This window comes from Lepus europaeus, chromosome 19, assembly GCF_033115175.1.
Source record: "Lepus europaeus isolate LE1 chromosome 19, mLepTim1.pri, whole genome shotgun sequence".
Taxonomy (NCBI): domain Eukaryota; kingdom Metazoa; phylum Chordata; class Mammalia; order Lagomorpha; family Leporidae; genus Lepus; species Lepus europaeus.
Window position 1 is genome coordinate 43,813,517 of NC_084845.1, and position 27,877 is coordinate 43,841,393.

At 42.7% G+C, this 27,877-nt stretch overlaps 1 protein-coding gene across 1 annotated transcript; it reads left to right on the top strand.

Moving 5' to 3' along the window:
- Positions 1-194: 194 nt before the first annotated feature.
- On the top strand, positions 195-27,383 carry OGFOD1 (2-oxoglutarate and iron dependent oxygenase domain containing 1). The gene is made up of 13 exons (XM_062176655.1): positions 195-413; positions 1,697-1,842; positions 6,429-6,475; positions 10,159-10,259; positions 14,120-14,236; positions 14,840-14,931; positions 15,120-15,248; positions 15,549-15,662; positions 18,046-18,125; positions 18,745-19,055; positions 23,470-23,592; positions 24,133-24,191; positions 25,365-27,383. Exons 1-13 carry the CDS (start codon positions 260-262, stop codon positions 25,524-25,526), a joined length of 1,635 nt encoding a protein of 544 aa, XP_062032639.1. The 5' UTR covers positions 195-259; the 3' UTR covers positions 25,527-27,383.
- Positions 27,384-27,877: the final 494 nt, after the last annotated feature.

The window sequence follows — 27,877 nt, forward strand, 5'->3', positions numbered from 1 at the left end:
ATCCTGGGCCTCTGGCGGCAGGAAGTTGAGAGGCGGTGGCCTGCCAGGCCAAGCGCTACTGGGCCAATCGCTAGTGAGATGGCCGCAATATACAGCACTCCCATTGGTAAGTCAGGCATAGGTTCCGCCTCCTTTAGCTTGGGTACTTCCCGATGGGTAGCTCTGGAGAACACGAGAACTGAGGCATTCTGGGAATTGTAGTCGCCGTGGGGAAGTAGGTGCTTGGTCAGTGTGGCGTGAGACTGTATCTTGTTAGGAGATGAATGGGAAACGGCCTGCTGAGCCCGGCCCGGGCCGCGTGGGGAAAAAGGGAAAGAAGGAGGTGATGGCGGAGTTTTCGGAAGCTGTCACGGAGGAAACCTTGAAAAAGCAGGTGGCTGAAGCCTGGAGTCGCAGGGCGCCGTTCAGTCACGGTAACTGGGGGCTATGACGGCTGAGGCGCCGAGCGGGGGTCTGAAGCAGAGCCCTGGGCAGCCGGGGCCACGAGGAACCGGGAGAACTTTGGCCGCCTCCGACCCAACTCCCTCGGCTGCCACTCCTTTTCATTCTAAATTCAGTTTGGATTTAGAAACGCGAGAAGAGGAGGAAACGTAGGCCGGAGAGATTGGGAAAGTAGAGGGCCTGCGAGTCGGCGATGAGGGGTTCAACTTTTTTAAACTTGAATTCCTTCTTATGTAAAAGGGGCTCGGAGAGATGCCGAACGGGGTTAGTAAGCCCAGGCACTTCTTCGGTAAACATTCCAACACCTGCTCGGGTGGCCAGGGTGAGCGCGGCGGCGCCTTGGGGTTCTAGCCAGGGCATTTGTGGGGGGCCGCCGAGAGAGCAGGCGCCTGCGCTCGCCCGTTTTAACGCGGTTGGCTGCCTGACCTGGGAAACTACACGGGAAGGAAGATTCCAGCCTCAGCTTCAGACGTCGCCTTGCAGCAGAGAACCCTGCTGACTGTGTCACGCGCTCCCTGCGAGAGCGGGCCGTGGTTTCTGTTTTCCTGGTTAAGTGCTTTGAAGAGGCGAGTGGGGTGCCCTGGCTGCACTGGATGGTGACAGCTGAGTGTTTTGTGCGAGCTCCGAACGCTCAGGCGTCTGTTTCCTCGTCTGGAAAATGGGTATAGGGATAACGCCTACTGAGTTGCTGAGGTTAAATGAGATAAACCACGTGGGTCTGGCTTGTAGTAGCTGAGTGGTGGTGGTTAAGCGGCTGTTCACAGTCCAGCCTGTCAGAGGCAGTGGGTAAAATGCTGGCATAGAAATTAAGGAACCAGAGGAGGTTATGCCTTACCTGGTCGGGGGTGGGAGGGAGGACTCCTATGTACGAACTTCCTTTGACAATAACTGGAGGAAAAATAAAGCAGGGCTGAAGAGACACTGCCAGCCGGTGTTGCTACTCTTATTAACTACTGTTATTTTAATACTGGGGGAAATGAATTAAAAATCTAACATACATCAATTCAGAAACTCAGAAAAAGGACAAAATCCTTGGTTGGCTGACCTCACCTGTACTTATCTTAAGGACAAGTATTTTTAACCATATTATCTTTTTTAAAAATAGCATTGAATGGATAAAGAAGAGCTGAGCTTAACGATTCTTCCTCTAACTCTTAGAATTTAGGTATTAGGTTCCCAAAACTTCATGACCATCGTCTTTTGTATTCCCTCTACTGTGTTAAAAAAGCCATATATGGTGTTTTCCTTCCAACAGAAGCCATTGTCATGGACGTGGACCCCTTTCTTCACTGTGTGATCCCAAACTTCATCCAAAGCCAAGACTTCTTGGAAAGGCTTCAGAAGGAACTTTTGAACTTGGACTTCCACGAGAAGTATAATGATTTATATAAGTTCCAACAGGTATTTTTGTGTTGAACTTAAATTTTTGCTCTCCCTCAGAAACTTATTATCTATAAAAGACTTATGTACGTTTTAGACTGAGTTTGCCTTAGAAGGTCCTCATGTTGGCATTGTTAAAAACATTCTTCATTTAAAAGAAGTTTACCAAGTATCAATTATGTGCTAATTGCTGTAATTATTGTATGGGAGACTGACAATTCTTTCCTGTAAGACTTTAAATTCTAAAATAATAAGGTTGATAGTGATATGACAGAAATAGTCAAGAAATAGATTAAGCTAATGAATAAGTACATTATAAACAAGGGGGTAAAGTGCATTTTGGTGAGTAGTATGGTGAACAGAGGCATACGTTGAGAGATAACAATCTTTTTTAAAATGTTAAAGGTTTCTTATTTCTTTAAAAGGCAGAGCATCAGAGAAAGAGGGAGATCTTCCATCTGTCAGTTCACCTCACAAATAGCTGCAACAGCCAGGAACTCTGGGTCTCCCACATAGGTAGCAGGGCCTAAGCACTTGGGCCATCATCCACTGCTCTCCTGGGTGCATTAGCAGGGAACTGGTTCACAAGTGGAGCCACTGGGGCTCAAATCAGCATTCTGATATGGGATGCCAGCATGCAAGCAGCAGCTTAACCCACTATGCCACAGTGTCAACACCAGCCATTTAAAACTTGAGTTCCTGTCTGTGTTTTAGGTGGTTTGGATTCTAGTAGGTTCTGCATTGCAATATGTCTGCACCATTAAATCCGTTCTTTTTGTTTGTTTGTTTGTTTTTTAGTGGAAAATTTTAATTGGGCAGAAAAGTCTTTCAAGATGAAGGCTGATTTTACTGCATGGCAGGTTCTCGATATAGAAATATAGATCATTGGTTTCCCCAGTTGAGGGGTATATTTTAAAGCCCATGGAATACATCACTTTTTTTTTTCAATTTTTTTTTATTAAAAACTTTTATTTAATGAAAATAAATTTCCAAAGTACAGCTTATGAATTACATTGGCTTCCTCCCCTCCCATAACTTCCCTCCCACCCGCAACCCTCCCCTTTCCTTCTCCCTCTTCCCTTCCATTCACATCAAGATTCATTTTCAATTCTCTTTATATACAGAAGATCAGTTCAGTAAATATTAAGTAAAGATATCAACAGTTTGCCCCCACATAGCAACACAAAGTGAAAAAATACTGTTGGAGTACTAGTTATAGCATTAAATAACAGTGACAGCACATTAAAGGCAGAGATCCTACATGATATTTTTTAAATATTAATTAATTTTCTATGCCATTTCCAATTTAACACCAGGCTTTTTTTTTTTTTTTCATTTCCAATTATCTTTATATACAGAAGATCGATTCTGCATATACTTAGTAAAGATTTCATCAGTTTGCACCCACACAGAAACACAAAGTGTAAAAATACTGTTTCAGTACTAGTTATAGCATCACTTCACATTAGACAACACATTAAGGACAGATCCCACATGAGATGTAAGTACACAGTGACTCCTGTTGCTGACTTAACAATTTGACACTCTTGTTTATGGCGTCAGTAATCTCCCTAGGCTCTAGTCATGAGTTGCCAAGGCTATGGAAGCCTTTAGAGTTCGCCGACTTTGATCTTATTCTGATAGGGTCATAGTCAAAGTGGAAGTTCTCTCCTCCCTTCAGAGAAAGGTACCTCCATCTTTGATGGCCCCGTTCTTCCCACTGGGATCTCACTCGCAGAGATCTTTCATTTAGGTCTTCTTTTTTTTTTCTTTTCCATGGTGTCTTGGCTTTCCATGCCTACAATACTCTCATGCGCTCTTCCGCCAGATCCAAATGCCTTAAGGGCTGATTCTGAGGCCAAAATGCTGTTTAGGACATCTGCCATTCTATGAGTCTGCTGTGGGAATACATCACTCTTGGAAAGCCCTTAGAAAACCTCAAGGATGGGGCTGGCTCTGTGGCACAGTTGGTTTAAAGCCCAGGCCTGCAGTGCCAACATCCCATATGGGCACCAGTTCAAGTCCTAGCTGCTCCACTTCTGATCCAGCTCCCTGCTAATGTGCCTGGGAAAGCGGCAGAGGGGGGCCCAAGGACTTGGGCCATCCTGCACCCACATGGGAGACCCAGAAGAAGCTCCTGGCTTCAGATAAATCTTAAAAAAAAAAAAAACCTCAAGGACATAAGCACTTAAGATTCCAAAAAGTAAAATAAAAATGAAAAAGTCATATTGCTTTCTTTGCATTTTCCTTTCGATTTCACCTGGGATGAGAGAGTATTTAACAAATTTCTCTTTGTTTTGTTCTGTTACACCAGAGCTAATAGTCTGGTCGGTGGATGGCAACCCTGCCCCAGTGTGTATGTGATTGAATTAACCAGATTAAGTACATGAATGGTATGAATTTTGATAATTCAGAAAATCTAACAAAAAATTTCTTAAAGCGTCATTTATTTTTCTTTAATTTATTTACATATTTGAAAGTCAGAGATACAGAGAGATCTCCCATCTGCTGGCTCATTCCCTAAATGGCCGTAAAGGCCTGGGCTAGGCCAGGTTGAAGCCAGGAGCTTCTCCCAAGTCTCCCACCTTGGTGTCAGGCCAAATACTTATGCCATCTTCTGCTGCTTTCCCAGGTGCATTAGCAGGAAGTTGAATTGGAAGTAGAGCATCTGGGACTCAAACCGATGCCTGTGTGGATTGCTGGCACTGAGGCGAAGGCTTAACCTTCTATGCCACAGCACTAGCCCCAAGATTCATTTATTTATTTGAAAGAGTTACAGAGAAAGAGATCTTCTGTTTGCTGGTTCATTCGCCAGATGGCCCCAACAGCCAGGGCTGAGCCAGGCCAAAGCCAGGAGCTTCTTCCAGATCTCCCATATGGGTGGCAAGGGCCCAAACACTTGGGCCATCTTCTACTCCTTTTCCCAGCCATTAGCAGGGAGCTAGATCAGAAGTGAAACAGCAGAGACACAAACCAATACCCATATAGGCTGCCGGTATTGTGGGCAGTAGCTTTACTCCCTGTGCCTCAACACTGGCCCCTTTTTTTAGACTTATTTACTTATTTGAAAGAATTAGAGAGGAGGAAAGAAAAAAATTAAACTTTCATCCATTGTAAAGTTGCATATGCTAATTAAAAATAGTTATCTGCCTTTGAATTATACTGACTTGGATAACACTAGGCTTCTTATTGATTTAGGACCATATGCAACTCTGGTTACTAAAATTGAGACATCAGAGTGGTTTTTACTTAATGAAATATAGCAGATAAAAATACTTCTGTGAAGTCAGTAAAAGCCAAAATAATAAAAAGTGATTAAAAATAATAAAGAATGGGGGCTGGCATTGTGGCATAGTGGGTAAAGCCACTGTCTGTGATGCCAGCATCCCATATGAGTGCTGATTCATGTCCTAGCTCCTTCACTTCTGATCCAGCTCCCTGCTAATCACCTGGGAAAGCAGCAGAGGATGGCCCAAATGTTTGTGCCCCTGTCAGTCATGTGGGAGACAGGATAAGGCTCCTGACTCTAGGTTGGCCCAACCCTGGCCATTGTAGCCATCTGGGTAGTGAACCAGCAGATAGAAGATCTCTCTCCGTAAGTCTTTCAAATAAATAAATAAATCTTAAAAAAAAAAAAGAGAGAGAACCTAGACACCAGAGAATACATGTTGTATGATTGCATTTATAAGTACTGTTCTAGACTAGGCAACTACATCTTTAAAGACAGGAAGTAGATCAGTGGCTTCCAGAAGTTGGGGGAGTAGAGAATAGGGAGTAACTGCCTAAGGGTGCAGTGTTTCTTTTGGGGGTGATAAAACGTTCTAAAATTAGATAGTGTTGATGGTTGCCCAACATTATCTATACCAAAATCCACTGAATTACACACTTTCAAATGGCTAAAATGGTAAATATTCTATTATATGCATTTTTTCTCAATAAAAATATGTAAGTGAATCATATTTCACCTTTACTCAAAATTTCCAATGATTCCTCATTTCTTTGAGTACAAGCCAACATACTTAAAATGGCCGTAGCCCCCATTACCTCTGGCCTCATTTTCTGCTGCTCCCACCCGCTCACTCTCTCTGCTACTCAGTCTCCCTGTGGTATCTTGAGTAGGCCAGGCATGTTTCATGCTGAGGGCCTGGAATACCCTTTGCCCAGGTAGTCTCCTGGCACACTTCCCAGCCTCCTTCAGATCTTCACACCACCTCTCTGAAGCCCACTCTGGCCACCCTACTTACAAAATTGCAGACTCCTCCCCACTGTAAACACTCCCTGTCCCCCTTCTGGTGACTTTTTTCCTACGTGCTAATCACCTGCTATATGCTGCTAATCTGTTTTCAGTTCATTGTCTATTTCTGAAAGCAAACATAAACTTCTCTGTAATAACTACTTGAGTCTTTGTAGAATGAATAAGGCACAGAGAGGCCAAGTAACTTGCCCAAGACACAGAGCTTCCAGATGGAAGAGCCCTGTATCAAGCCTCGGCCACCTGACCTTAGAGTCTAGACTCCTAACCACAACGCTATGTTGCCACAACACTCACTAAACTACTCTCTTTTTCTCCATAAAAGAAATTCTCTTTTTCTTTTTTCATGGTCAAGTCTGACGATTTGAAGAAGAGAAGAGAGCCTCATATTTCTGCTTTAAGGTAAAGTTATCATATTTGTTGGGTGCCTAATAAGTGCCAGGCTGAGAAGGAAGTTCTTTATTTTTTTTAAAGAGATTTATTTTATTTATTTGAGAGGTAGAGTTACAGACAGTGAGAGGGAGAGACAGAGAAAAAGGTCTCCCTTCCGTTGGTTCACTCCCCAATGGCTGCAACAGCCAGAGCTGCACCGATCTAAAGCCAGGAGCTTCTTCCCAGTCTCCCATGCAAGTGCAGGGGCCCAAGCACTTGGGCCATCTTCTACTGCTTTCCCAGGCCATAGCAGAGAGCTGGATTGGAAGAAGAGCAGCTTGAACTAGAACCAGCGCCCATATGGGATGCTGGCACTGCAGGTGGAGGATTAACCTACTATGCCACAGTGCCAGCCCCCAGGAAATTCTTTAAATATTATGTCCTGTAAACTTTGTTAACATTATTATCCCATTTTGTAGAGGAAGAAACAGACTCAGTAAATAATCTCTTTCACCTAACTAAAATTAAGGGAGCTAAGATTCAAAGCCAAGTCTGCTTCCAAGGCCGAAGTTCTCAGTGGTAAAATATTCAACTTTGTTAGTAATCAAGCAAACACAGATTAACAGCGGCAATACTTTTTTTTTAATGGAGATACCACTTTTACATGGTGGATTAGCCAATATTAAAAATGAAAACTCCATGTTGACAGAATGTAGATACCTCAAGAGTACTTCAGAAAGTTCATGGATAACTGGTATTCAAAGATAAGTTTATTTATATGCAAAAACTTTTTTGAAATCTATGCATAAGTTTTTCATAAACTTTTGAAATCACTTATATACTACTGCAGTCTTTCTTAGATGGTTTTGAAAATCCTTAAAACTATGCATATCTTCTTATAGAGTTCTGATAAAGTACTTGAGGATATGCTCAAACATTCCATATGGGATTGTTACAGTGTTGTGTATAATTATACACAAGATGAGCATCCCTTTTCCAAATGTTTGGGTATTACAATTAGGTGCTTTGCCCTAGGATTGTCATACAACACACTCAGAGTTGGTTGGAGGAATTGCTGTAGAACCTTCAAACTGGATTCACCAGCCCAGGGCACAGTAAGCCAATTACACTGGGGTAGTAGGAGAGAGGAGTGAACAACCGCCCTGGGGAACAAAGCTCAGAGCAAGGAGCTGGGCAGTGACTGCATTATTGCAAGACTCCTCAAGGAGTGAGCAGCAAAGCTACAGACCGAAGTTAGGATTGACGGGTGCGCTCCGTTCATGTCCAGGTCCCTGGTTGGTCATGTCCTTTGGGGAATTTTATTGGTGACAGTAGGCCCAGTCAGCCAGATGGTAGTCACTACTTGCTCAGGACCTGGAGTTCCTGGAAAAGGAACCCCTCAAGACAAGACTGAACGTCAGGATGTTGTCCATCGGGGAGATCAGTGACCTCATGAGTCTTGTGTTCAGGTGCCTGGAGGGCCACCCCGTACCATGCCCTCGTTTCAGTGAGAGGTTGATTTCCAATCATAAAAGCAGGACGAGGAAACTTTACAGGAACTAGACTGAGAGAGACCAGGACCTGATGATAGCTAGCTCTACATCAAAGGCATTTTACAGAGGCTTGGCTCTAGGATGATTTATAAAATATTAAGTAGATTCATGTGCATAATTTGAACTAATATAAATATTGTAAAATGTTTTTAATTCATCATAGTTAACAATCTTCTCATGGTTGATTGGCTAAGTGTGAGTTATGAACTGTATTACAGAGATTGCTACAGAAAGCCAGTTAAGCTGTTAAATGGAATTAATTGTTCACTTTTATCGCTGTCCTGTTAGCATCAGAATGTCTGTGAAAGATCTTACTCTTGTGCAGTTAGTTTACTGCTACTGCAATATAAAGTAATTGAAATCTTCTATAACAGTGCCACCCAGCTGTTCATTAAATAGTAGTGCTAGTATGAGTGCTCATGATATTGTGATTTATAAGAAATAAATGTATTTGGTCTTAGTCTCCCTTCCTGACACAGCTTCTGAAACCACTGCATTTTCCCAAGTGAAATCAATGAAGGTGAATGGAGCATCTTTTGTTATTCATAAACAAATCCCTTGTAATAACACTGTGCTTCTATTCATGAGGTGAATTTTGCAAAGCCCAAAGAATGAGGGAGGTGCTGGTTGTTTGGGGAGCCAGCCATGGCTAGCTAGATGGCTAGAACTTCAGTCCAAACCACTGCAACCTCCACCTCTACCTGGGAAGAGGTGCTGATGGCTGGTTAAATTAATCACCAGTGGCCAATAGTTTAATCCATCATGTCTGTGTATTAAAGCCTCCATAACAATCGCTAAGTACTAAGTACCAGAAGGTAGTGCAAGTGGCATGAACATGGGCCTTTTCCATTACTTTGCTTGAAGCATGTTTTACATGTGAATATCCCCGAATTGTATCCTTGTGTTATAATCTACTAAGTAAACTGTCTAGCAGATGATCACATCAGAGGCAGGGTTTGTGGGAACCTCTGATTTATAGCCAGTCCAGTGAAAACATAAGTCAGCCTGCACTTGTGATTGGTGTCAGAAGTTGGAGGGGCAACCCTGTGGGACTGAGCTCCTAACCTGTGCTAGCCCTGGAAGCTAGTGTCAGAACTGAATTAAACTGTAGAATACCCATCTGGTGTCTTGTCAACCAAGAGAAACAGGCTCTATGCAAACATTAACAGAAGGTTTACTCAGGGAAGAATATGAGTGACCTGGGCCTGGGAGACACAAGTCCAACAACTTTGAATGACTTGGGAAGTGACCAGAAGTCATCAAATTCTCCTCAGAATTTCTATATTCCATGACAGTTAATGTTCATGCATCATTACACAGTGAGCATACATCAGCTGGAGCCAAAAAGGCAGTCTCTATGTAAGGGGGATGGGAGGGACAAGTTTCTTACAGGTTGAAGATTACTGTTTTTAGAACATGATTAGTCATTTAAAGTAATTTCAGATTAGTCCCAAACATTCTTTAGAGGCAGGGTATGCTGAATAGAAGACTGCCAATTAATTGAGAAAGGACATTTCTGGGAATAGATAAGGAGAATACAGGTGAAGGGTGAAGCCTGGCACAAGGTTGCTCCAGGTGGCTAAGCTGAAACAATGTGCAGATCACCCAAGGATTAACAGCGCTGCCCCGACACTCCACAGACAGGTCTCCCTGTGTGTTTCTCTTGAATGCTGTGCAGGCTTTTATAGGAGCAGTTTGTTCTCATGGCAAAGGATCAGTCAGTGTGGGAAGGAACTACTCTTTGTTGAAAGTGAACTGTGCAAAGGAAAACAGTTGAGCTTTCCATTTTAGTGCTGAAATGCATATATAAACATTAGTAATTTGGAATGGAACACTGATATGGTAAATTGTTAGAACAGAGATCAAACTGCTGGGGCATAGGGCATACCTTAAGTTTAAGGGGAGAAAGTACTGAGAAAAGGAAATATTAAGCAAAATTGTGCTATAGTAGGTAGATATTTACATTTATTTATCTGGGACCACCAATCTTAAACTATCCAAGTTTAAACTGATAACATCTGTCAGGATCTCTAGAATGAAATCTGAGAATGGCCGAATCTCTTGAATAAAGTGTGTCCTCCAGGAAAGAACTTCTATGGCATAGATCCAAATAGAGCCCACGCTGCAGGGTAACAAATTATCTTCCGTTTATGTTTCTAGGAAACTTCTGTTTGAAGATTTCCGAGCCTGGCTTTCTGACATTTCTAAGATTGATCTGGAACCAACTATTGACATGTCCTGTGCTAAATATGAATTCACTGGTAAGGAACATAAGGCTCTGTAAGACTTAAAGGCTTCGCTAACACCGATGGAAAGATGGTACCAAAATACTAGCCTGAATGTCCCCATGTAGCATAGGATTTCCCTAATAAGGATCTGCCTTATATAGACGTACAAAAGATACCCAACATGTTGGAAGGCTCTCTTTGAGAACGTGATGAGAACTGTTGACAAGCTGCTCATAGTATACCTACATACCAGCTTTCGATATAATATCAAGAAATTCAGGGGTGATATTAGAAACTCTCGTCTTTGACTTCCTTTTCTTAGGAAGTCCTTTTCTTGGGAATCATGGTTCTCAATGCTATTTTTCCAAATCTTTTATTTTGAAAGTAGTAAGTGACAACATTCCTAAAGGAGAAAAGTCAAACATTGGAGAAGCACACAGTGTGAGCTGTCATCAGCCCCTTTACCTCCCTGCCCCTCTTTTCTCTTCATCGGCGTCCTTTGTCACAGGTGTGGGTGACATCCTTCCAGTTCTCTTTTGCAGTGCATAAATGGCATTTTGAAAACAAGTATCATTTTTCACTTAGAAGGGAAAGTATGTTTTTGATTTTAAAGGGTATCTTGGTGATACATATGGAAAAGTTGTTATATATGTTATTCAACTATATTTTTTCTTTTAATTTAAAGTAATTTCAGATTACAGAAAAGTGTCATGAGAGTCCAAGTAATTTTCTTCCTCTTTTACTTGAGATTAAGTTGCTGTCGTGCTGTTCTGTGATCCCTGAGTACTTGAGTAATTCCTGTCACAAGGACATTCTCCCACATGATAGTTACAAACCATCAACGTCAGGAAACTAGCATTGATGTGTTACTCCCATCGCATCCACAAGCCCCATTCCAATTTCATTATTTAGTCCTTTATAAAAGCAAAAGGACCCAGAACATTACATTTATTTATTATTACTTAGGAGGCCTCTCAGTCTGTAGCAGTTCCTCATTCTTTCCCAGCCTTTCATGATCTTGCTGCTTCTGAAGGACTTACAGATACTGTGTAATCTGCCTCAGGCTGGGTTTGTCTGGTGTTTCCTCATTGTTAGATTCAAGATATGCAGTTCTCTGCAGGAATAATTACAGAAGTAATGCTGTATTCTTTTCTTTCCTTCCTTTCTTCCTAAGATTTATTTATTTGAAAGGCAGAGTGACAGAGAGAGAGAAAGATCTTCCATCTACTGATTTACTCTGCAGTGGCCAGAGCTGAAGCCAGGAGCCCAGAGATTTATCCAGGTCTCCCACGTGGGTGCAGGGACCCAAGTACTTGGGCCATCTTCTGCTGCTTTCCCAGGTTCCTTAGCAGGGAGCTGGATCTGAAGTGGAACAGCTGGGACTTGAACCAGTGTTATGGGATGCACCACAACTCCGGTCCCAATGCTGTGTTCTTTTCATTGCATCCTCTTAGGTGGTACAGGCGTTCTCTGTGTCCATTATTAGTGATATTAACTTTGATCACTTGATTAAGGGGTTGGCTGACATCAGTTTTTACACTGTTCATTTTCTCCATCAGTTATTATGTATTTTGGGGGGAGATACTTTATGTAAATGTCCATTTCTCACCAAATTTTGATTCATTTGTTTTAGCATCCAGTGACGTCACTGGCTAAATTATAACTATGAAGATTGCCAAATGATATTTTATAGTTGTCATTCCACTATTCCACTAAGAAAATCTTTCCTTCTACCCATTATACATTCATTCCTTTATTTATATTTGTATTAATTTTGGATTACTATTTATGAAATGGCTATTAGGTATTACCACTATATCGATATTTATATTGTTGCCAATTTAATCAAGGAAAACCCCCTCTGATTTGTGTGTGCTTTTGTTATGTCCCCATCATTCTTTCATTTTTTGTTTTTTTGTAAAGAAAGATATACCAAGTTTATATTGTGTTTTCCATGTTTAGGTTCTCTAATGACCTGGAGTTGGCCATTTTTCAAAGGATCCTGATTCTTTTTAGTGGAAAATAAATGATACTTAAAAATGAGATTGGGGAGCTAACCCACTGCTTGCAACACCAGCATCCTATGTCAGACTGCCAGTTCAAGTCCCAGCTACTCTGCTTCTAGTCTAGCTCCCTGCTAATGCACCTGGGAAAGCAGTGGATGCTGGCTCAAATACTTGGCATGGAGTTCCTCTCTCTCTTCCATTCTCTCTGTCACTTTGCCTTTCATATAAATAAAATTCAGATAAAATTTTTTAAAAGTCATTATCTGGACTATAGCTGCTTTTGCTCTTAGGGGGTCACTGCTCCCATATCCTTGCAGTGAAAAGAGGTAGCAAACATATATATGCATTTACATGCACATGTGGATACATACACATATTTACACTTATATATATTTGTAAACCTCTATATCTATATAGATATAGGAAACTAGTGTGGGGAACCGCAGGCCGGCCACCTGTGAGAACCTCCTCATCTGCATAGTTTGCAGCAGTCGGTCGACCACAAGGCCTACGAAAACAGCCAGGTGAAACAGATGAAACAGAATGGACTCTGCATAAACAACTAGGAGGAACCAGGTGAAACAGATGAACTTTCGACTTGAGGCTATACGCGCCCTTTCATCTGATTGGACGATATCAACATAAAGGGACATTGGGATCTGGGGCAGGCGCGCGCCGCCGCGGCCCCTCCTCTTCTTTTCTCCTCTCCCCACTTTCCTTTTGCCCCCACAAGTAAAAGTTCCTTGAGAACCGATGAACAGTGACCATGTCGTGACTACGTTGGACCCTCGCTGGCGAGGGTCCGACAAACTAGATTCACACTGATTCCTTCAGTTCCAGTTGACTACCGCAGAGTTCATGATAGACTTCTCCTTTTCTATATTTGTAATTCCCTTCTTCAACAGTGAAAAAAGCTGACTACATCATCCTCTATATATATTTATTTGGGGGAGGGGGAACCCCTCCCTGTCTAAGTGGTCTCAGTTCACTGTAGCCTTCCCCTCTGCTTTCACCTTACATGGATGGCTACCATGCTCAGCCCTACCTAATGGCTTCTAGAAGATTAAGTAAAAAAATTAATAGGAACAAGTATAAAAATATCTATATACATAATATTCATTAAAATGTTCTTTATAATACCCAAGAAAAAGAACCAGTTAACAAATAGGAAATTGATTAGATAAGGGAAGGAGATAAATTCATAATCTATACAGTAGAATAGCTGTACAGCTATTTAAAGTGATGTTAAGGGAGCAAACATTTAGCCCAGCAGTTAAGATGCCTGCATTCCACTTCAAAGTTCCTAGGTTTGATTCCTGGCTCTGGCTCCTGACTTCAACTTCCTGCCAGTATAGTCCCTAGGAGGCAGCAGTGCCACCCATGTGGGAGACCTAGATTGTGCTCCTAGCACTTGCCCAGACCCATCCATTGTTGGCATTTGGGGAGTGAATTAGTGGATAGGAGTGCATGCTCTGTCTGTCTCTCTCCCTCTCTCACCCTCCCCTAAATAAAATTGTTTTATATTTTAAATGCTGTCAAGTGTGTATGTTGATATGGAAAGACACTTGCTGTGTAATTAAACAAAACAGGCCACAAACAACCACTGAGCCACTGTAGGATGCCATTTTTTTACAAAGCAAATTCACATATATAGGAAAAATACTACATGCAAAAATATTGTTAGTAGCTGCTATTTATATTTGTGTTTTCTATGTTTTTAGGATTTTCTTTATTGAATTTTATTTTTTCACTTAGAAAAGGAAAAAGAAGTGTCATTTTAACATGACATTTAACGTGACTATCAGATGAATTAATAATAAATGCAGAATCAGATGGCAGCTGCTGTTGTCTGTGCAGGGGTCTAAGGTGTACATTAAACCATTGCAGATGCCCTATTATGCCATGATGATGAGCTGGAAGGACGCCGGATCGCCTTCATTCTGTACCTCGTACCTCTTTGGGACAGGAGCTTAGGGGGCACCCTGGACCTGTACAACACTGATGGTAAGACAGTCATGCTCGTCACCCCCAGTGGCCACTTCTGAATTAAAACCAGGTTGATTTAATATCACCATGCTCCTATATAATATCTGTACTCCTCTGAGGAAGTGAAAGCTATTTGTAATAGTGGCTGCCTTAGGAGGAATAATGTCAGTTAGACAACCAGCCACCTTGTTAAGTTGTGCTTAACATAGTCCTTACCCAGTGATAAATTAAAATCAGTTTGAGGTAGGATCCTGCTTCTGAGTGCTGAGCATGGAAAGGCAGAACACATTACAAAGGTACCTGTAACTAAGCATCTACCAGGACCAGTCTGTTTGACAAGAAGTCAGGATTTTGTTTAATGACTGACACCAAAAGTTATCTCCAGGAAACTTTGAGCACTCACTCTGGCCCTCATCAATAATAGACGGATGATATAGAACTGATACCACCTAGCAGAAAAGCAAGTATGCATGAAAGAGATGGAAGAGGGTGGTTTCGTAGGGTCTGAAGAGTACATCTTGGTACCCTCAGAAATTTGAGAATTGTCAAGAGTGAATGAGCAACCTGCAAGTGGTTAATGACAATGAACCACATTTACGGATGTGTTCTCTCCTGGTGCAGAACACTTTCAGCCGAAGCAGATTGTCAAGTCTCTTGTCCCTTCGTGGAACAAACTGGTTTTCTTTGAAGTGTCTCCAGTATCCTTTCACCAGGTAAAGATTATAAGCCACAAATGTATGGAGTACTAAAGATCGTGGTTTTGAGACACCCATAATCCAGATGTGGTAGTTTCTTGTGGGGCTTGTTTCCACACCCAGCCTGGAGGATCCTGAAAATTGTGTGCATTGGTTGGCAACCTCATTCCATGTTGCTGACCTTCCTGCTGGCCTTGTCCTTTCAGGTGGCTGAAGTCCTCTCTGAAGAAAAGTCGCGTTTATCTATAAGTGGCTGGTTTCATGGTCCTTCGTTAACCAGGCCTCCCACCTACTTTGAACCCATCATTCCTCGGAACCCTCACATCCCACAAGATGTAAGGAAAATTGTTTGGATTCTTTATCTTAGGAGCCGTAGCATATCATTCATTTTTCTCAGTTTAAAAGTTAGCTGTTCCCAATAATGAAACTGGACTTTGAGCTTGCCCCTTCCACTTGCCATGGATAGATTTTGATAGACTTGATAGTGTTTTTCCCAGGCAGTTTTCCAGTACTTTATGTTTGATAGGAAAAACTTATAAAGTGAAGACTTGCACGTATCTTATTAATGTGAAATGATGTAAGAACAAAAGCTATAGGAATTGTTAATGCATCTTTTAAATCTGATTCTTTGTAAGCATGAAATTTTGTATGATTGGATCAATCCTACTTATCTGGACATGGACTACCAAGCTCAAATTCAAGAAGAGTTTGAAGAAAGTTCTGAAATTCTCCTGAAGGAGTTTCTTAAGGTAGGGCAGCATTTCCTGTACATCTTGTTTGGCGGTCTCGCTTCCTGAATGGGTGAAGAGGCATCATCAAAAGCTTTTGTTTTGAAAATATAGAAATGATAATAGCTAACTCTGGTTATCATTTGTATGATTAGTGAGGTAAAAGTCCCTTGGGTATTCCATTAGTCTTTAGAGTCTCGCCAGTACCTGTACACACACACACACACACACAGAAGCTTCCACCCTAAAAGGGAGTTATGTATAGTTACCTTTCTATTCATTTGATAAATGTAGTGCTTATTATTACTTAAAATTTTTTTTTAAGATTTATTTATTTGAAAGGCAGAGAGAGAGGGAAGGAGGGCTGCAATGACCCAGGCTGAAGCCAGGAGCCAGGAGCTTCTTCTGGGTCTCCCACGTGGATACAGGACCTCAAGTCCTCAGGCCCTCTTCCACTGCTTTCCCAGGTTCATCAGCAGGGCACTGGATCAGAAGTGGAGCAACCGGGATTCAAACCAGCACCCATATGTGCTGCCAACACTGCAGGTGGAGGCTTAACCTTCTATGCGATAGTGCTAGCCCATACTTAAAAATATTTTTATTAATTTGTCTTGATTTTATTTGAATAACACAAAGATAGAAATCTTCCATCTGGTGGTTTATTCCCCAAATGCCCTCAAATAGTCAAGTCCAGGCCAGACCGAAGCCAGGGACCCAGAACTCACTCTGAGTCTCTCACATGGGTAGCAGGAACCCAGACTTGAGCCATCATCTGCTGCCTCTCAGGGCATGTATTATCAGGAAGGTGGATTAGAAGTGGAGGAGCCAGGACTCAAACCCAGCACTCTAATGTGGGGTGTGGGCAAACCAAGCAGCACCTTAACCATTGCACCAAATACCCACTCCTTACTACTGTTTTTCTTTTAATGTTTATTTAAAAGGCAGAATAATAGAGACCTTGTATCTACCAGCGCAATTCCTAACAGCTAGGGTAGGCCAGACCAAAGCCAGAAGCTTGCAACTTCATCTGGGTCTCCCACTTGGGTGCCAAGGGTCCAAGGACGTGAGTTATTATCTGCTGCCTCCCAGGATGCATGAGAAGGAAACTGGATCAGAAGAATAGCCAGAACTCAAACCAGCACTCCAAATGGGATGCCACTTTGCCACTAACCTTGCCCCATTATTGCTTTTAATAATAGACTATTAATGAATATTTGACAATGATGAGATAACTTGTTATCATGGAAGGAAATCAGAAGTCAGACAATCTCTATCCATGTCCTGTCTGTGGTCTTACTAACCTGAGCAAATCACTGAATCTAATTATACGATCAGACCTTCCTTGCCTTCCTTGCAGAGTTGTTCTGGGGGCCAAATGAAGTGACACATGCTGATAGGGTGAATCAGTTGACCTTGGGTCCCAGGTAATCATGATCTCAAGAGCTGTTCCTCCATGAAAAAAGGTTGAGAAATCTACATATTATCTCACTGTCTTGGAATGTTTGTAGCTGATATTAGCATATTATAGAAGTTGACAAATGTAGTCAATAAGCTTGTTTAACACTGTTTAACTGAGTTTCCTCCATGGTATGGGAACCTTCCTTTTTCACTTATTTGCAGCTGACAGGACTCCTTAGGAAACTACATGAAACTACATGGAATACATAAATGTAAAGCCTCTTGTGGAGTATTTCAATACATTCACCAGCTTCTTGTAGTGACTTCTTGGGTTTAGAATGCTTAGTAAATGAAGGATCAAGCTGAACCTAAGAATCTATTTTTATTTTACTGTATTTATTTGAGAAGCAGAGAGTGATAAATAGAATTCCCATCCATTGGCTCACTCCACAAATGTCCACAACAGCCAGGATCAAAAACAACTCAAGTGTCCCACAAGAGTGGGAAGAGCAATATCATTGCGGCATCACCGCTGCCTCCAGGGGCTGTGTAAGCAGGAAGCTGGAGTCAACAGCTGAAATCAGGAATCAAAACCACAATTCTGTGGTACTGCTAGGCTAAATGCCCACTCCTAAGAACCTGTATTGCTACACAAAAATTTTTATTATAATGACATGAACTCCAATACAGTTTAGTTATAAAGAATTATGACTATTTTGTAAATACAGGAACTTGAAGGTTTAGCGTTTTGACATGAGATGTAGTATTACTTAAGGGAGTGAACCAAACTGGCCCTTAGGTCTCTTAGCTAAAGCAAGCTGATTTACCTAGTCTTTGCCCTGGCTTCACAACAGCAGGAGCAGGGGATCTCGTGTGAAAAGGATGACAATCAACTGGACCTTTTAGGGGTCAGCCAGACTGATGCTCTACCAGGCTGCTGACATCTGCCAAACCAGTATGGGATCTTAAGATTCACTAATTACTTCTTTATCTTCCCATTGTCCAGCCTGAGAAATTTGCAAAGGTCTGTGAGGCCTTGGAGAAAGAAGATGTGAAATGGAGCAGCCGAGGTCCTCCTAACAAAAGGTAGAACCTATCGTCCAAGACATTCGCTTCTGTGTTCAATACCTTTTTGTCTCCAAGATTCATCTCCAGTAAAAGGACATTTGCCCTAATGAGGTTTTGTTCCCAAGGACATCCAGTAGCAGGCCCTAACAAAATCTCACTATTGTAATAACTTGTGCTTTTGAAAGGTATGACAAAATTTCACAAGACAGATACAAAACTATGATCAGCTTTCTTTTTTTTTTTTTTTTTTTTTTTTTTAAGATTTATTTTACTTACTTGAAAGGCAGAGTTACAGAGAGAGAAGAGACATCTTCCATCCACTGGTTCACTCCCCAAATGGCTAAAACAGCAACGGCTGGGTCAGGCTAAAGCCCGGAACCTGGAACTCCACCTAGGTCTCCCATGTAGATGGCAGAGGCTCAGGCACTCAGGCCATCTTCCACTGCTTTCCCAGGTACATTAGGAGGTGGCTGGGTCAGAAATGCAGCGGCCAATACTTGAACTGGTGCTCATATTGGATGCTGGCGTAGTTGTAGCAGGTCAACCCACTGCAGCACAATGCCAGCCCCTCATGATCAGCTTGTATCCATGAGTAATTTATGGCTTTGATGAACAAGTCAGCATTGCTTGCTTTCAGGTTTTATGAGAAAGCTGATGAAAGTACACTTCCTGATATCCTGAAGCTCTGCATGGAGTTATTTCGCTCCGAGGCAATGTTCTTGCTGCTCTCCAACTTCACAGGCCTGAAGCTTCACTTCTTGGCCCCTTCAGAGGAAGATGAGACTGACGACAAAAAGGAGGGGGAAGCAGCCTCTGTTGCAAATAACTCGGAAGAAGGGACCAGCCAGAGCTCCTCTGAGCCTGAGAATGAGGCAGCCATCAGCCACAACAGCCAGCAGAGCGATGGCCAAATAGAATCACAGTCAGAGGACAAGGAAGCAGAGAAAGGTATGCTGTTGTTAGGATTCCTCCTTAACCACTCACCGGCGAGTGACATGTTCATTGAACAAATGGTTCTTGAGTGACTACTGTTAGACTAAGCTGGAGAACAAAACACAAGGGCAGGAGAGGACAGGGGTTCGGAGTATACATGAACAACAAGAAAACGTCAGATGACGCTAAGTGCCATACAGAACATTGAAATAAAGTTGTGTAAAAAGGCATGGCTGAGCGGATGGATGATCTGGAAAAACCTCTCTGAGGAGCTGTCATTTCAGCTGAGATCTGAGTGACAGGAAGGATTCATGGGAAGACCCTGTCACCTGCTCCTCTCCTCAGTTTCGCCGTCCTCTGCTTCCACTTGAGGTCCTGGAGAAGGAGCCTGTGGAGTAGCAGACCAAGGACAAGGGGTAGATTCCTGTGGAAACGAAGCCAGCGCTGTAAGATGCTGACCAGATGCAACACAACTCATTCTTGGGAATAGACTAGGAATATCCAACACTTTGTCTATGCCGTTCGATACACAGGTCAGCCTTTCTTTGATAGATTAGTTTTCCTTGATAATTGATAATGGCATCTGTGCCTAGACCCTAAATGGAATTAGAGTGAAGACCAGTAGGCTTTTAAAAGATCAAGGACTTAAAAAACTTGTATCTGTCCACATCTTTTCCTTTTTGGTTTTTTATTTTATGGGAACTTGCAACTTGGGAAAAAAAACCTATGTGGATACCAAAAACTGCCTTGCTTGTTAGTGAGCATCCATTGAATGTAAGACCCTAGGCCAAAACAGAGTGAAGAAAACAAAATTGCATGAAAAAGATCACAGTTTACAAAGTTTACTATCTTGAAGAACACTATAAAGATTTTTCAGTTTAATAAAAACTATAAAATGGCTAAGCATATAATATTAGTGTTAAATGTTGTTGTAGCTACGATACGTCTAGTGAGATAACCAGATGCGCTATAACCTGGCCGTTTTAAGGTTGATTTTAATTAATAAAAATAACATCAATTTCAGTAACTACAAGGAAAATAATAATTCCCCACAGGTAGCTACCTTTAGCATTTGTAATCCCTTGATCTTTTTGCTATGTAGTATACACATATCTCTGTGTCACATTTTTAATGAGATTTTTTTTTTTTTCTTGACAGGCAGAGTTAGACAGTGAGAGAGAGACAGAGAGAAAGGTCTTCCTTTCCATTGGTTCACCCCTCTAATGGCCACTATGGCCAGCGCGCTGCAGCCAGCGCACCACGCTGGTCCAAAACCAGGAGCCAGGTGCTTCCTCCTGGTCTCCCATGTGGGTGCAGGACCCAAGGACTTAGGCCATCCTCCACTGCACTCCTGGGCCACAGCAGAGAGCTGGACTGGAAGAGGGGCAACCAGGACAGAATCCAGTGCCCCAACTGGGACTAGAACCCGGGGTGCCGGTGCCACAGGCGGAGGATTAGCCTATTGAGCCGCGGCACCAGCCAATTTTAATGAGATTTTTAAACTTTTTTTTTTTTTGACAGGCAGAGTGGACAGTGAGAGAGAGAGAGAGACAGAGAGAAAGGTCTTCCTTTGCCGTTGGTTCACCCTCCAATGGCCGCCGCGGCCGGCGTACCGTGCTGATCCGAAGCCAGGAGCCAGGTGCTTCTCCTGGTCTTCCATGCGGATGCAGGGCCCAAGCACTTGGGCCATCCTCCACTGCACTCCCTGGCCACAGCAGAGAGCTGGCCTGGAAAAGGGGCAACCGGGACAGAACCTGGCACCCCGTCCAGGACTAGAACCCGGTGTGCCGGCGCCACAGGCAGAGGATTAGCCTATTGAGCTGTGGCGCCAGCCAACATATATTGTTCTGTAACCTTTTATCCACTTAGTATTTCATAATCTTGTCATTTTACTTCCTTTATAGCAGTGTAACAGCTCTGCACAACCCTCTCACAATGCACTTTCCTTACCCAATCAAAACTGTTTTATGTGTTTATCTACTTTCCAACATTGCTCTTCTAGAAGCTCTAAGAATATATTTTACAGAGAAAAGTTTTTGTAAGCCTGTAGTATAATGTTTAATGACTACTAGGTATTTCAAAAATGACCTTAACCAGCCCTGTCTGTGTAAGGCATTTACATTGTTCGCAGTTTCTCACTATCTTCGTTCCTTGGACTAGCTTCTTAGAAGTACAAGTGCTACGTCAAAGACTGCTCAGAATTTGAAGGCAATTACTAAATTGCCTTCCCAAAAAACTGGTATTTTTTAGATATAGCTTTTGGGGTCCATTAGGGACCTTACGACTGGCTATGATGATAGCCAATCTGATAAAAAAGCCATCCTTCCAACCAGCAAAAGCAGCCAAATGATCACCTTTACCTTTGCTAATGGAGGCGTGGCCACCATGCGGACCAGAGGGACAGAACCCAAAATCAAGTACTACGCAGAGCTGTGCGCCCCTCCTGGAAACAGTGACCCAGAGCAGTTGAAGAAATAATTAAATGAACTAGTCGACGCCATTGAAGAACATTTTTTCCAGCCACAAAAGTATAATTTGCAGCCAAAGGCAGAATAAAATATTCCAGCCTTGGGCATAAGTACATTTACCTCCAATCAAGCGCAACCTGATAAGGAGTCGTTTTGAGGGCTGAATGATTCAAATTATCACTATTAGTATTTATATCTTTTAGACAGATCTGTATTACTCATTGTCTTAGTTTGATCTTTAAGGTTAATAAAAAGAAAGAGCAAAACCTAACAAACCAACACTCCTTTAAAAAAAAATGATTTTTTTTAAAGCTTTACTTACATATTTACTTGAAAGACAGAGTTTTAATAGAGAAAGAGAGACAGAGAGGTCTTTTATCAGCTGGTTCACTCCCCAAATGGCCACAACAGCTGGAGATGGGTTGATCGGAAACCAGGAGCCAGGAGCTTCTTCCAGGTCTCCCACATGGGTGCTGGGGCCCAAGCACTTGCCCATCCTCCACTGCTTTTCCAGGCCATAAGCAGGGAGCTGAATCAGTAATGGAGCAGCTGGAACTTGACCCAGCGCCCATGTGGGATGCTGGTGCTGCAGGCAGAGTTTTAACTTACGCCACAGTGCCAGCCCCCAGTACATGATGTTTTCCTTCTTCCTGGCAAACTACTTATTTTATTTTCTTAGTTTACTTATTCTGTAGGTGAAAGTAGCATTTGTCTCATTGATTAAGGTACATGGTTGTACATTTTCCCCTGTATATTGGTCCTTTGATTTTCTTTAATGAATTACCTGTCGTGACCTGTGCATATTTTTCTTTCGGGTGTTTTCTCATTTTCTTATCTACTGTTGAAAATGTTGTGTGTACACATACTTACCTTCTGCCCTACATGTTGCAGTGGTTTGCTTATGAATCTTGTTCAGCCAGTTTTTAGTTGTCAGGTCCATCCTTGTCTTTCATAGGGGTAGTGAAATGCTAAGATGTCTCTTTCCGACCCTAAGATTAGATTTATAAATTCAGCTTTTAATTTATTTGTTTTATATTTTTTGGCAGATAAATATCTACTGTTTGAAATTTATTATAGAAAAATTATAGAAATTCAGACATTTTCCAACAAAATTGTCAGGCCTGATAATTTCTGACCATCCCTTATAAGGCGAAATTGATGGAGCAGCAAGTCAGCTGACAATTTATGGCAGTGGTTTCCCATCATTCCTAATTGCCATTCCTTTGCGATCTAGCAGTTGTATCAAGGTTATTTAGATTTTCTGGGGCTGGCACTGTGGTGCATCGGGTTAAGCTGCTGCCTACAGTGCTGGCATTCCATTTGGGCACCAGTTCAAGTCCTGGCTGCTCCACTTCCAATCCCACTCCCTGCTAATGTGCCTGGGAAAGCAGCAGAAGAGGACCCAAGTCCTTGGGCCCCTGCACCCACATTGGTAGAGCCTGATGAAGCTCTAGGTTTCAGCCTGGCCTAGTCCTGGCCAATGTGGCCATTTGGGGAGTTGTGCCAATGATGGAAGATCTCTCCCTCTCTCTCTACAACTGCCTTCAAATAAATAAATAAATCTTGAAGGGAAAAAAAAAAAAGTTTTTCTGGCCCGGGGTTGGCACTGTGGTGCAAAGGGTTAAGATGCTGCCCCTGCAACACCAGTATCTTATACCAGAGTGCCAATTTGAGTACCAGCTACTCCACTTCCAGTCCAGCTTTCTGCTAATATGTTTGGGAAAGCAGCAGATGATGGCCCAAGTACTTGTACCCCTGCTACCCACATGGGAGACCAGGCTGGAGTTCTTTCTTGGCTTCAGCTTGGCCCAGACTTGGCTGATGCAGCCATTTGCAGAGTGAACCAGCAGATGGAAGCTCTCTGTCTCTGTCTGTCTCTCTCTCTTGTCACTCAGCCTTTCAAATAAATAAATAAATTGAAAAATACATTTTTTTCTGACCTTTCTGTTGTTTTTCCTTAGAATCAAGTGTTCCCACATGCCAAGGAGAACTGAGGCATTGGAATACTGGTCACTACACTTTAATCCATGACAACAGCCAGACTGAATTTGCGCTGGACTTGCTTCTCTACTGCGGCTGTGAAGGTAAGAGAAAAAGGAAAGCAGTGATTCATTTCCTTAAGAGGGGCAGTCTTCTGGGTGACCCCCTCAAGCTGAATTAATTTAGAAGTAATTTGCATTGGCCAGGGTCTCAGGTCACAGGGATTTCGAAGTTGGAAGGGATTTTTCAAGGCAGAGGTCATGAATTTGTCTTCCAACTCCAAGAATTTATCTGTGACTAAGAAAAGGGGGCGGGCCCTACCATTATTTCCCTCAAGTCCTCCCCCTAGAACTGCTGCTTTCATGTGTTTGTCCTTTTGGAATACATTTAATTCTCGCTTAACTTTCTTGTTCAAAGTTGATTGAATAAGCTTGCATTCTAGTATAGCTGTCTTAGGAAATTAAGTATTTAGGAGGAAGGAAGCCCATAATAAGCTCCATGGTAGTTCATGTTCACAAATCAGATTGGTGAGTGCTGAACTCCCAGATGGCTCACTTTTAAAACCCATGGGATTGGTGAGTTACGTGATGATGTAAGTCTTGTAATGAAAGTTTACTGAATGCTGTCTGTTCTCCCCTTGTAAGGCTGGGAGCCAGAGTTTGGTGGCTTTACCTCCTACATTGCCAAAGGTGAAGACGAAGAGGTCAGTTGGTTTTCATAACAAATTCTCATTCTAAGTTCTTTTCAATCTTCAGAGACCCAATTTTCATAATCATCTGCCAGTGTCTGTAGCTCATCAATCCATATTGGTCTGCTAGCAGTGGTTCTAATTTATAGCAGGAAACATTCAGTCTGGGTTAAAGTGTTAAAGGATAACTCACTAAACATTTATTTGAGGCCAGCGCTGCGGCTCACTAGGCTAATCCTCCACCTACAGTGCCGGCACCCTGGGTTCTAGTCCCAGTTGGGGCGCTGGTTCTGTCCGGGTTGCTCCTCTTCCAGTCCAGCTCTCTGCTGTGGCCCGGGAAGGTAGTGGAGGATGGCCCAGGTCCTTGGGCCCTGCACCCGCATGGGAGACCAGGAGGAAACACCTGGCTCCTGGCTTCAGATCGGTGCAACGCCAGCTGTGGTGGCCATTTGGGGGGTGAACCAACGGAAGGAAGACCTTTCTCTGTCTCTCTCTCTCACTGTTTAACTCTGCCTGTCAAAAAAATTTTAAAAAAATAGGCCGGCGCCGTGGCTTAATAGGCTAATCCTCCGCCTGCAGTGCCAGCACCCCGGGTTCTAGTCCCAGTTGGGGCGCTGGATTCTGTCCCGGTCGCTCCTCTTCCAGTCCAGCGCTCTGCTGTGGCCCAGGAGTGCAGTAGAGGATGGCCCAAATCCTTGGGCCCTGCACCCACATGGGAGACCAGGAGAAGCACCTGGCTCCTGCCTTCAGATCAGCGAGGTGCGCCGGCCGCAGTGCACCAGCCACAGCAGCCATTGTGGGGTGAACCAACGGCAAAGGAAGACCTTTTTCTCTGTCTCTCTCTCTCACTGTCCACTCTGCCTGTCAAAAAAGTAATAATAAGAAAACATTTATTTGACCTTACTGAGAAATGCCTAGTTAAGGGCCAGGTGGTGCATTCCCACAAATCTTTCAGTTTAGTAAGATAACAGTACATGAAGTAAAACCCTTCTGAGCATGTGCTGGAATAGGGTCATTGGAAAACGTCTTGCCAGCCACCCAAAGGCTCTTCCTCTAGTGAAGGATCTCCCAAAGGACTTGTCCCAAGGTTAAGTTCTTGACACGGAAGCCACCTGTTCCCTGGTGAATCGTTGATGAGTTGAAATGAATTCTTGTGTTCTGATGTGTCACTGTATTTGCCTGTTTCAGCTGCTAACGGTGAATCCAGAAAACAATTCTCTGGCATTGGTCTACAGAGACAGAGAGACTCTAAAGTTTGTCAAGCATATTAACCACCGAAGCCTAGAACAAAAGAAAACCTTCCCAAATAGAACAGGTTTCTGGGACTTTGCGTTTGTCTACTATGAATGACAGAGCTAGACGAAGCTAACCCATACTGGGAAATCTGAAAGAGCTGGGCTTGGAGTGAATGGTGTTCTGTCCGACAGCATTCTTAACACTGGTATCCTTTTACAGATTCATATGATTGTCAATCTAGACCATGAGCTTGGAGCTGTACTGTACTTATCTCTTGATTTAAAAAATATATGTATATTTTTTAAAATTGAGTTGTTTTCCAGTATTGACTTCTATTGACTTCTTAGACTTTTTAAATTTAACTTCAGTATTTTCTGTTTTCTTTATTGTGGTAAGATACGCATCACATAAAATTTAGCCATTTCTAAATGTGTAGTTCAGTGGTATTGAGTACATTCACTGTTGTACAGTTGTCATAACCACCCATGTCCTGAACTTTTCCATCTTCCCAAACTGAAACTCCCTGCTCTCTTCTACCCCAGCCCCTTGCAACCACTGCTATTTCTATTAATTTGAGTACTCATATTCCTTCATAACTAGGATCATACAGTATGTATCTTTTTGTGATTGGTGTGTTTCACTTAGTGTAAGGTCTTCAAGGTTCATCCATTATGGCCACTAATTTTTTTTCTCATCAATGACTGCAGATTCTATTCTTCATAATTCTGGTTTAGAAAATTACAGAAACTTATATCCTGGGCCTGAGGGTTCAGACACAGTTTAAGTCATTACACTGCCTATGGCTGTGTTCCCCAGTGACCCTCACAGGACAGTGTGGATTTAGGCGATGTGTAGTACTATTCCCTGGGAAGAGGTCTGGCTTAATACTCCATGGCCTCAAGAAGCCTCTGCTTGGTAAAGACTCGCTGCTTTTAGCCAGGCGTAGTCCTCAGGTGCCCACTGACTTTTGTATCCTGAAGCTGTGGCTTCTGTATAATTAATTCCTGCCTCACGTGTGGCTTTCATTTTCCTAAGTATTGTAGGCTCAGCTATAGAACTGCTTGCCTTTTTTAAATGAAAAAGAGCAAAAGCTAAAAAGCCACATCACAATGCCAAGAGGCTGTCCATCTGCTACGTTTTTTTTGTCTGAATTCTTCTGGAAAGTTGTATCCTGACCACCTGTCTGTGGGACTGTGCAGGGATGGATGGATGAGTGTTCTCATCTCATCCATGTATTGTCTCCCTGTTTGCTTTCTCTTTCTACATTTTTCTAGCTACTGCAGTAATCTTTAGTGTATGTTTCACTAATTAATTGGAAAAGCATTGGGCCTTTCAATTTCTTAACCTCTCTTCTCTTTCATCTCAGAAAACTCTGAATACTAATTTCTTTCTCCTGAGGTTTGTATTTAAATAAACAGAGTGAGTTTCACCCTCCATCTTTTAAGTTGATGATCTCAAAAATGGTTTTGGATTAAGTACCTCAGTCAGTAAGAAGTGTTTTAGCATGCGTGTTCATTTTATGGATACTTGTAAGGTTACACATATAATGATAGTTATAAAACAAACACTAGCCTTTAAACGAGGTAACAATATCCCGAGCTAGTTCTCATATTGTTTCCCACACCCGTATGGTAATGGGCTGTGTTACATGCATACCATTTTGGAGACAATTTTTTAACCACAGTGTGGTGACATTCAGATGGAATTGCAAATACTTGGTTACCAAAGGTTCATTTCAAGGCTTGCCTTCTCTAAAGACCTGCAGATTGAAGCTCATCTCTCTAACACTACCGTTACTCAGTTGCCTCCTGATGTCCCTTCAAGAGGGAGGTAGAGGGGTGAGGTTACCCTTAACCTCGAACAGTGGTAGAACCTCAGGCAGACCCAGGGCAAGGTGGTGGGTCAGTGGACGCAGGCGCCACGTTCGGAAAACAGTCTGAAACTCACTGCTGTCAGCACCCTTTAAGGCCACCCATCATCCCTAGTTCCAGAGAGCTAAGTCCAAATCTTGGCCTACTACACAGTGTTATAATGTGCTCCCTACAAAAAGGGACCCAGCGTCTGTGGGAAGAGAACCCCTAAGAACCCAGCTCCGATGCTGCTGTCAGTTGGCTGATGAAACCTGCAGGTTGCGTTTCCGCACGGAAGACATAGTGCCTGAGAAGCTGCTCGCCTGGTGTACGTCAGCCTTCCTCTGGGCTCCTGCGGCCAGTGTGGACATGTACGTGGCAGAAGAATGAAAACATGCACGTCTTTGTTTTGCCGCTCAGGAAAAAGCTGTGATGCTCACCTGCGTGTATATGGCACCCTGCTCTTAATAGTGAGCCTCCAATTTTTACAACTCCCTTCAGTAAAAGAAGCTTAATTCCTCCCCCACCCCCCGAGAGAATAGCTTTGTCTTTTCCAGGTTATATAAACAATGCATGGGGTTATATAAACAACACATGCTTATTGTGAGGACTAAA